General features: G+C 41.3%; 1 protein-coding gene across 2 annotated transcripts in view; it reads right to left on the bottom strand.

The window, feature by feature from the left end:
* Positions 1 to 524: 524 nt before the first annotated feature.
* The window catches only part of LOC112264891 (sterile alpha motif domain-containing protein 12), a 116,199-nt gene continuing 105,169 nt past the window's right edge, over positions 525 to 11,554 (bottom strand). For both annotated transcript variants that reach the window (XM_042295720.1, XM_042295721.1), the window contains exon 5: positions 525 to 5,303. In XM_042295720.1, coding sequence (XP_042151654.1) covers positions 5,281 to 5,303 — 23 coding nt within the window. In that variant the 3' untranslated portion in view covers positions 525 to 5,280. The remainder of the gene's footprint in view (positions 5,304 to 11,554) is intronic.

Raw genomic sequence — 11,554 nt, 5'->3', positions numbered from 1 at the left:
CAGATTAAAAAGATTGTGTCCATCTTTCTATCTCGGCCCTGACTCAGAGATGTGTAGAGGGACAGCAGAAGCAATGGATATAATTGGATTGCTTGGAGAGAGAGAGAAAGAGAGACAGGAAAAGAGACAGAGAGAGATAGCGAGAGAGAGAAAACCGGGCAGATTTAATCTAAACAGCCTAACACGCTGAGTGTCTCCTGCATGTCTTGTGGGCCCTAGTGATTTACTGTCATCTCGCACTCCTCCCCCTTTCCGCTGCATGGCCCAGGGTAAGTGAGTTTTAGTATTGACACCAGCGCGCTGCTCCACGGCGCTGCTTTCACCACCGGCATTTGTGTGTGAAGCTGCTCTCGTGTGTGTGTGTGTGTGTGTGTGTGTGTGTGAGCAGATTTGTTCTCAGTCATTTCCATTCATCCAGGACCCAGAGGAAGTACGGAGGCTGGAGCGTGATAACCAGGAGAGATTGTCTACATGCTATAGTATTGTTTAACCACAGCACCACTGATACATCATCTATCTTCAGGATCTGTGTATTCACTCTTTATTCAGCACTGAAGAAAGGTATTCAGTCCCTGTCTGCTGTATTAGTCTACACATAACACAATACAGTGTGTAAAGAAAATGTGGTATATGTGTAAAAAAACAATATGCAGTGAGGTATGCTCAGTAATGTACACTACAGTATACAGGTTAATAGATTTATTAAGATATTTATAATATTTCATTGATATCCATGATTAGGCACCCTATATGTAGATTATGTGTGTATGTGTGTGTGTGTGTGTGTGGGGGGGGGGCTGAAGACCTGGTCTGCATGCCTGTTTGATACAAAAAAAACACCAGAAAGTAAAAAAAAAACATGCTGTCAAACTGGCCAAAAATCATACATTCGTTTTTCTCAATCGATTTCAAGCATTTTTTGGAACAATGTTGTCAATTTTCAAAACAGTGTTCACCAGACACAGAACTCCGTGGACTTTTGGAAAAGAGTCAAATGCCTTTTCAAAAATGTAGTTGCCTTCTCAAAACATAAAATACATTCATCAAAATGATATTATAGCCTACCATCAACATTGCTAATAGATTCATCAAAAGAACACCACTACCTACAGAAAGATGAACGCAACCAAACTTCTCTTTTGAGTCCGAGCAGACAAAACAGGAAGTTAGTCTGGCTTTTACAAATCCCAGTAGATCAATACATTTTATTTACAGTCACAAAATCATGATGATCAAAAGTAGAAGTACAACTATCCAAAGGTGCAGAGTTATGGGCAATTCCTGTCCTTTTATGCATATTTTACCAAACAATTTCATACTCTATCAAATAGTCCTGATAAAAAAAAGCACTGTGTGCACACGATTCATTCATCAGTATCATCACAATCCAATTCCATGTACTCAATACAAAGGCAGGTTTGTTCATTGTCCTGTAGACTTTCCATTGGTTCACAGAAAAACCATACGCAATAGAAATATGGTAAGGTGGAGGAACACAACTGATATGAATAGGCCGCATGATTACTTAATTATGTGCATCTCTGAATGTCTGCAATATTGTCAAAAAATAATGTCATAACAACTAGACAGTCCCAACAGTCATCTAGACCTTTCCATATATTTTAGGGCTACATAATATGACACTGATGGGGTGATTTAGAATTGTGTGCAGTATACGGATTGCCGGAAACAGTGAACACAAATCGCACAAAGTTCTCTCCTGATTTAAGCTTTTCGTTGCTATGCCACCAGCGTTGTGTCACATAGCGTGTTGTTTTGAGAGCGTCTTCATTATATTTTCCCCAAATGTACAGTTCCGTATTCATCAATTATGCCTAAGTACAATATCTTTTGTCCAGTTTTTCAGAAGTACTGATTAAGCTGTTCCTATTAGTTGTATTAAATGATTCTCTGTTCTCTAATTACGGAAGTTGCTTTTGTTTACATTGTGAACGTAAAATAACCCGTGGTGTAGTCAAAGCCATATGCAACCAAAAGCAACTTTATTTCTCATTATTTCAATTCACAAGATAGAATGAACTCGCGCATCAGCCATCAACAATTTCACCATGGCGATTCTTGAGCTTGGGCGCTGCTGCCATTGGACGTGATGCAACACTGACAGGGAAGCAGCTTTCTTCGATTTCAAAGGAAGCCTTTTCTCAACAGCTGATGGCAACGCCAGACGCCCGATGGCTATAGTGTAGCAGGGCCGTAATTGTGTTATATTATGTGAACAGAACACGTAACAGTACATTTTGTAGTCACTGATGACATTTGAATGAAGTGTTTTGCAAACGGTGATCTAAGATATGACCAGAAGTTCTGTAAATGTATTCGAGCATTTCATCATTGCGGTTTTCTGCTATAGATGTTCCAACACAGACACAAAAACTGCTTATACGCGATTGAGAAAAACTGTAAAGGGATAGGTTCTAGTCTTTGCCCTAAACTAGTTAGAGGTAGTTTCACGAGCCAATGCTAACTTCCTTTATAGTGGACTCGGAAACATAATCCCAAACTATCCCTTTAACAGTTGTATTAGTTTAAGTGTGTTAATGTGTATGTGTCCTATGTGTGTTTGTGTTTGCGCGTGCATAATATAGGCATATGTATTTATATACACATGTGAATGTAATGTCTGACTGTGTAGTCACATAATTCCTTGTAAGTCTGCTTCCATTTGCATGTATGTGTGGGTGATGTACTAAGGTTTGTCTTGTGCAATAAGAAAGTAAGGTTTCTCTTGAGTAACAGTGCACTAGTAAAGTGCCAATGAATAAATTCCAAAAGCGTAAAAAATGTATCAGGGGATTGTGGAAATAGCCATTTCAGGAAAGTCCTCGGGCACCTTGGCAGAGCTGGCATGGTCATGTGCATTAGGCACCAAACGGGAGAAAATGGGTTCAAACATGGGACTACCTGGACTTGTCCAATAAGAAACGCTCGGTCTGGTTTTCCGTCGCAAAACGGTTCCGGTGTGCCCTAATGAACACACCCAGGTTCGAAATGCCCTGAAAGTCACATGGTGAGTTACCATATACAAAGTCATAATACTTCCTTTACTAAATAACTCATTTTACAGCCCAGTTATAGTTGGCAGGAAGGAGCAGCCCATGTTACAGTTCCAGGAGTTTTTTTTCTTTATCCAAACACTGCCTTGGGTTAATACTGTAGACTACTTCTCCCAGTTCGGCTATCGACATCCAGATGATGTGAAAAGAAGGTGCCAGGTCCCCCAACTGGCAGCAGGCAGGGCAGGCAGCCCCCACTAGCCAAGAGAGATACTGACACCAGATCTCCACCGAAGCATGAAATAGCCACTTGTGTTTAGCTAAGAATGACTTCATCCCATGTGACTAAGTATCAGCATTCCTTACCTCTCCAATGTCAGGGATGGGCTATTCCAGGCCTGTAGGTCTACACAGTCCTGAAGGTTTAATCAATACTATTAAATGTGCTACTAATGGGCCAACCACCAACTACACAGCATAAGCCAAGCTTCAATCCAAACAATGGACACTCGTAACACAAGACCCAATGTTGCAATTAAATTCAGCTAAACCAATGGCTTTCTCCAGGGTTGGAATTCCCCTACTTCCATTTCTTGACAGCCATTTATTTTTTTGGGGATCCCCATTTATTCCTATTCACAGAGAGAAAGTTGTTGTGATGGTGACAATAGGTCATGCTACAGTGGTAGTGATACATGGGTAATAGGAATCACTCCAGCATACTGGCTACAGGGTTTGAAAACACACATATAGAGGACGATGGCCCAAGCAATTGACGGGATTGTTGGCATGACAGTTCCATGTGCTTCTAAGTACAGTAAAAGGCCTTTATATTAACAGTGAATGGCCATTTCACATTAACAGTTACAGCAAAGAGTTAGTTTGTCATAAAACAACGAGGGAGATAAATGCCATGTCTCTGATAGACTTGGCAGACATTGGATGGTTTGTTTTTTTGCACGTGGTACATGTTTTTTTTGCACGCGGTACATGTTTTTTTTTGCACGTGGTACATGTGTTTTTGCACTTGGTACATGTTTTTTTCACATGGTACATGTTTTTTTGCACGTGGTACATGTGTTTTTGCACTTGGTACATGTTTTTTTCACATGGTACATGTTTTTTTGCACATGGTACATGTTTTTTTGCACATGGTACATGTTTTTTTGCACATGGTACATGTTTTTTTGCACATGGTACATGCTTTTTTGCACATTTTCCTTTCTACACTATTTTCAATACAGCTCATATTTAAAATGGAAAGGGGGGGGGTCTTCAGTGTGATCTTTTTCTTCTTTATGGTCTCTTCATCAGTAGAGAAGCACTTGCCTGGTTCTCTCTCAACCACATCTCTCAACCCACCAATTGTCCCATGTAGGTTATCAGTCGTTTACTTTTCACCTGGTTCTCTCTCTTCATGCCACACCTGGACGTATTCGCAGTGAAGTTCACTGAGGGAGCGACCCACAAAGTGAAGGAGGGAGAGAGTGGAGCAGGGCAGAGGACACAGATAGGACAACCGAGACAATATTTTCACCAGGCAAGCCCAGACACTGACAATGCACAGAATCAATGCAGACAATAGTCGGAAAAAGAGGGAGAGAGAGTGAAAGAGAAAGGGAACATATAGAAGTGCAAAATGTGTCACCCTCTCGCTGCGCCGACATAGTCAGTGAGGACAGAGCGCGAGAGAGACCGAGAGAAAGAAGACGGAGGGTAAGAGCGAAAGGCTGGTGTACCCAATATGTCTATAAAGTCACCATTAGAAGTCAACAGAATGTTACACACCGGCTCAGTGGTGTATCCCGGGGGTTGTATTCACATAGGACGGCCAAGGAGGAATTAACATAGACGTTTTTTTCAAGTTGATGCCATATTTGACATGTGTGTTTTATTGTTGTTCTCCACAGTCTTTGTGGTTGGATCGTCGGTTGAGGGTTGATAAGTTGTCCAGCTCTTGATGCTTGTTCTCAGAATGTCCTGGGCGAAAGGGGTAGGAGAGTTGGGGTGGCATAGGGACAAATGTAGTGGGAATGCTTTGTTAAAGGCAAGAAAGTGATAGAATGTCGATGATAAGTCACTGGACAAGCCAATGAATTTACTTGTGTGAAGGTTTGAGGTTTTGGGACTAAGCATGGGGTTAAGCTTGGCGTTAGGATTAAGGTTGGGGTCAGGACAGCTCTGATTGGTGGGGGGAGGGGGTCAGATGTAGGAGGTCCGAGGGAGACTGGGTCCTTTTGGCAGCTGGTGTCCTGGAACGCCCGGGCTACGGAGAACACTCCAGAGAGGCTGCAGACAAGGAGAGAGAAAGAGAGGGGGGAGCGAGAGGAAGGAGAACAAAGGTGGAAGTGAGAAATGGATAAACAGAAAGAATGATGATTAGGATTTTTTTTTAAATGAAATAAGTAGCAAAAAAGAAGGGGGGAGACAAATGAACAGAGTTAAATGATGTACATGAGGATCAAACAGAAAAAGGAGTGTGATAAGCACGGGGCACAGGGAGGCATAAAAATGGATCAGGGGAAAGGGAATTAACAAAAGAGGAGAGAGAAGGAGACGAGAGACAGAGAGGATAAAGGAGAAAGGGAAGAGTAAAAAAGAGTGGAGACATAATTATAAAAAGGGCAGAAGCAGCAGGTGATCAATACTGTGGCGCAGCATTGCACTCCAAGGAACACAAATAGGTGGAGAGCTGGTCTGTGTCTATATATGTGTGTGTGTGTGTGTGTGTGTGTGTGTGTGTGTGTGTGTGTGTGTGTGTGTGTGTGTGTGTGTGAGAGAAAAAGCACACGCACAAGAACGAGTCAGGCGGATCAGGGGAGACAATTGACATTTAAAGCTCGGCGACGACAGTGACACAGCACGGGTGACACATGCCAATGCCTCTTTGATGAGCCTGAACTCGTCTCTGAAAGAGTGTCACACTGTGAATACACCATTTTCAGATTGAAATGAAAAGCAAGAGCCAACGCTGTATTTACCATATAGGCTATGTGGCTGTGTATCAAACAACATACCTCAACATAAAGTTGGGGGGCGTTAACGTAAATACTCCGGGTAAACATTTGATTAGTTTAGCTGTTCAGCGGCCTTATGGCTTAGGGGGTAGAAGCTGTTAAGGAGCCTTTTGGTCCTGGACTTGGCGCTCCGGTAATGCATCCATCCATATGAAAATCATCATTGACAAACGCATCAGTCCATGTCTTCAGTAACTGTCTGTATACAAGCACGTGTCCGACCACACACACACAGATACAAAAGGGAGGTAGAGGGCTGTGTGTGTGTGAGGAAGAGCGAGAGAGTGATAGTGGTTGTGATAGTCTGAAATTCATTACCATCATGGATACCCTTGACGAGCAGACAGCCTGCCATAGTCTCTCTCCTAATACACACCACACTTTATAGTGCAGAAAATAGTCAAGGTTTCCCCCCTCTTTCTCCGTCATGCATATACCACACACACACACACACACACACACACACACACACACACACACACACACACACACACACACACACACACACACACACACGTCAAGGTGTTTTTCATACATGCACAACCACATATATACACGCACAAAGATTGAAAAACGGCTTCTATCTCAAGACCATCAGACTGTTAAATAGCCATCACTAGCATATAAGAGGCTGCTGCCTATATACATAGACTGGACACTTTAATAAATGGAACACTAGTCACTTTAATAATGTTACGTATCTTGCACTACTCATCTCATATGTATATACTGTATTCTATTATTCTACTGTATCTTAGTCTATGCCAATCTGACTTTGCTCGTCCAAATATTTATATATTCTTAATTCCATTCCTTTACTTAGAAGTGTTTGTATTGGGTAAATGTTGTGAAATTGATAAGATATGACTGCACTGTCGGAGCTAGAAACACAAGCACTTCGCTACACCCGCAATAACGCGTGTATGTGACCAATAAATGTGATTTTATTTGACACAGCCCCCACCCCGACCCATCCCTCCACACACACATTCTTCTCTATAATACATGTACCCACGTTATAAAGGTGGTAGCAGAGAATCGAGAACAGGCCTCAAGGTTCAAGTCAATGACAAATATTGTATTTTCAATTGATGTCAATGTCAAGAATTCCCTTTTTCTTTGCCTGGAGCAGAAATCAACAGAACAAACGCATGCTGCAGACACAAACTGAATGCTACGACTGGTTGCCCTGTTCCCGTTGTTATATACACCTTTCGTATTATAAATCTATCAGCTATTATCTTGTTCTCAACTCTTGCTTTCTTGGCCAGGACTCAATTGAAAAAGAGCCGTCAATCTCAAAGTGACTTCCCCGGTAAAATTAATTAAGGATGATAATCAAATTTTAAAAAATCTATAAAAAAAAAAAAAAATCCTGATTCACAGGCAATATAAGACAGTTATTATAATATTTTTTTAGAGCCCCGCACATCATTGAAAAAATAACCTTCAAACTGCCTTAGTTAGGAGCTATAATATGAAATGGTGAATAAAAGCGAGTACAATTCTACCGTGCCCTTTTAAGAGCCCTCAGAACACCCAGTGAACTCAGATTGACTCAATTCTATTCTTTTCTCCGATTACTACACTCTACCAACCAAAATTAAACATGACAGGGTATGAACACAGCCATGTGAGCGTCTGTGTAGCCTAGTTTGTGTGCGCGAGTGATTTGTATTTGTGTACGAGTGTGTCAGTGTGCCAGTGCAGTGTGTGTGCGTATGGGTGAGTGTGTCGCCTATGTTTTGTGAGTGAATGTGTGTATGCGGCTATGCCTGTGTGCGATTAGTGTGTGTGTGTGAGACACAAAAAAAGAGCAATGCACCACGCCTAGTTATTAAACTAACCAATGATTATTAATGTAGCGTTTTGCACTGTAATTTACACATACAGTAGAACCCAACGACAGGGTGTATATTGGCCTTCTCTCCCTCTAGTCGCTTCAGTCACTCTTCTCTCAGTCCCTCTCTAGCCGGTGGTGGCTCCCTTGCCACTGGGCTAAATTATTCATGTGATTCACCCAGTATTAAGATACGAGCAGCAGCCTCTGAAACAGGTACTCACAGGTCGGAATTCTCGAAAGCTCTGAATGAAGAGAGGAGGTGGGGGGGGGGGCTTAATCTGTTTTCTCCGGCTCTCCATTTATCTATCTCTATGCATTAATAAATCAGGCCTCATCTCTCATTATTTAATCAGAGCATGCACACCTCTGAGTGTCTGCATCTACCTTTGTATCTCTCTCTCTCGCGCTCCCTCTTTGTGTCTGTCGCTCTCTCTCTCCTCACCTCTGTTCTGCCTCTGTGGTACTCGGTGTGAGAAAGTGTACGCCTGGAGAGTCACACAGTACCCAGCTAATCGTCAAGCCAGCTTTGAAGTGCCTGATCTGGGCTATAGTCAAGCCTTTCTTGAGGGGTACCTAAACGGGACGGGGGTTTGTGATTGGAGCGTTTCGAGTTTTTGGGGGTGTGGTAGTCACAAAATGTTGGTCAGCTGGTGATTGTCAAGCAATACGGTAATTGACTGTAAACACATTTAGCATCTCCAGGCTTCCACACAGTCTAAAAGACCTTTGGAACATCTACATTTGAAAAAGTCTCAAATCCATGTAATATAGCCTACACCTTTACAATATCCATTATTTTAGACAGGTCTAAAGAAACATTATGTGAAGAAAATGTAGTCCATTTCATTTCAGAATCACATACTCTGAGTTGTCCTTATCAGGGGTGTAAACATACTTAAGTAAAAATACTTTAAAGTACTAAAGTTGTTTTTGGGGGTATCTGTACTTTACTATTTATATTTTGGGCAACTTTTACTTCCCTACATTCTGAAAGAAAAATGATGTACTTTTTACTCCCAACATTTTCCATGACATCCAAACGTACATTTTAAATGCTTAACAGGACAGGAAAATTGTCCAATTCACACACTTATCAAGAGAACATCCCTGGTCATCCCTACTGCCTCTGATCTGGCGGACTAACTAGACACAAATCTTTTGTAAATTATGTCTGAGTGTTGGGGTGTGCCCCTGGCTATCCGTACATTTTAAAAACAAGAAAATGGTGCCGTCTGTTTTGCTTAATATAAGTAATTTGAAATGATTTATACTTTTACTTTGATACTTAAGTATATTTAGAACCAAATACTTTTAGACTTTTACTCAAGTAGTATTTTACTGGGTGACTTCCACTGTTACTTGAGTAACTTTCTATTAAAAGGTATCTATACTTTTACTCAAGTATGACATTTGGATACTTTCCCCACCACCGGTCATGGCCATGCCAAATAGCTGTGGGCTACACTAGTTCATTCAGCAGAGAAGATTTTCTTGGAATTCTGTGGCATTTTATATTTTATAGTATAAGAATTGAACAAGCGGGAAAAAAATAGAAAGGATATTTTCTACAAACGATTTGAGGGAGTGCGCACATGCGGCTATTCTGCGTTGAGCGGTTAACTAAGAAAATAGGTACTCCTGTATGCTTAATCTAGAGTTATTTATGTAACTTTAGTTTTTCTACAAATGTTGGGCTATGTTTTGATGTTTAATACATTGTAAGGCTGCATGATGTGACTAATGACTTGAAGAAAAAAAAATACAATATGCAATGATTACATTTCTCTAAAACAGGTTATAGGCTACATGTGCACAACCAAGTCAGAACAGTAGGCAAAATCAAGAGGGGAAAATGTTGGATGACCGTTCAAAACGTTTCCCCCAGAGTTCCCAGTTGTCTTGAACTCACTGAAGTCAGATTTCCCAGTTACGAGTTAAGTTGAGTACAAATCATGCTTCATTGACAGCATGGCCAATGTTGAATGTTTATCCTTTTAAACGTGGAAAAGAGACCATTAAACCCAGACTTGGGACCACACAGTCACTCCACTGAATAACAGGCTTGTGATTGCTTTGCAATGCTTGCAGTTAGCCACTGTCACTGATTCCTTCCAAACCACTCATTGAATTTGCAATTTCAAACGTGTGTAATGTTTATGTCCATGAGCTATGAGATATGAGATATGTTTTATCTATAATTTCTCAACATTATTTCTCTTCATATGACAAGGATTAAAAAACGATTTGCCAGTATATTGTCGACTTGATTCATGATGATGAATGCTAGCTAAGATTTTGAAAGGATGATGTTGACATGATCAGTCCAATCAAAGCTACTGTATATATAATGTGATTTGACATCATTTTATCTGTGGCCAATTACCTTGAGCCTTCTTGGACGGGCACTTCTAATGTAACTTTATGGCAGCACCCAGGGGGCTTGAATTTTTGAGCTCTACCCTTAGACTTGGAGGTGTCCCCATGAGTGACAGAACACTGAGCCAGTCACGGCGCAACTAGAGAACATTACCAACCCTTACTCTCCATATTTTCCGCTGGCTGCCCCACCACCACAGAAAGCACTGAGCTAGGCTGAAACACCTACATTTTGGAGCCGCCTTACTCAAAGGAAGCAAAAATGAGACCATGTTTGTTTGCGGCTTTATTAACTCAATGTTTTTTTGTGTGTGTGATTTTTTTGTACATTTGGTGAAGGATCGGTGATGATCTAGGGGTGCTTTAGCAAGGCTGGAATCGGGCAGATTTGTCTCTATGAATTTATTTTCTTTGCATTAGAGGTCTGACATGTTGCCCAACATGAGCTCATGGGCTCAAATGAAGTGTTTGATTAGATTTTCAATGACATTTGCATTGATGTCAGAGTGATTAGAGGGACAATAGAGTGCTGAGTACCAGGCAGTTAGCAAGTTTGGTAGGCTACTAATGAACATCAGCAGTATCAGAGCTTGGAGAAGCCTAATTAACGTTACTAAACAGTCACATATAATTTGACTCTTGACCGCCGGTGTGGCGATAATATGATCACCGCAACAGCCCTAGGTGTGGTCTCATTTGTGATTGGATGGTATCCATTTTTGTGTGTGTGTGAGATCTGGTGTTTGACTGGGTCTTTTCCCTCTGTTTCGGGTTTTATGCCATCTCAGAAAGGCTGTTGTTTTGGTGACGGACATTACGTTTACTTGGTCTATGAGACCTTCACACTTGGAAGATAGTCTAACCAGGCCTGAAACGGAATGCCCTTCGTCTGATGTGCTTTAAGCAAGCAAATGATCAGTGAATGTATTTCTACTATCTGGTTGGTCTACATACTCATTACTGCAGCAGCACTTGCTCACGCACGCACACGAAGGAGGATACTGTTTAGATACTTATAGCTCACAGATAAGGTTTTAGCAAAGCCTTGTTCCACAGTGTGCCTTCAAAATAGGTCATCCTGTTCTCAGGCTGTTCGTGAGTTCCCTTTTCCCCTGCCCTGATATCACAACATAAACAAAGACTGATGTTTTTTCCCTCTACGAAACAGAAAACCTCTTGCTCATCAGCATAACCAAGTGAGGTTAACTAAATAAGTCTTATTTGATTTATGCGGAGGGAGTCGTTCGGTCTTTGTTATGACATGTCACACAGGTTTTTGTTTGTCACAGTTCTTCCTGCAACTG

Source organism: Oncorhynchus tshawytscha, linkage group LG13, assembly GCF_018296145.1.
Source record: "Oncorhynchus tshawytscha isolate Ot180627B linkage group LG13, Otsh_v2.0, whole genome shotgun sequence".
Taxonomy (NCBI): domain Eukaryota; kingdom Metazoa; phylum Chordata; class Actinopteri; order Salmoniformes; family Salmonidae; genus Oncorhynchus; species Oncorhynchus tshawytscha.
Note: the sequence above shows the minus strand (reverse complement) of the source record. Positions and strands in the feature narration are given on the sequence as shown.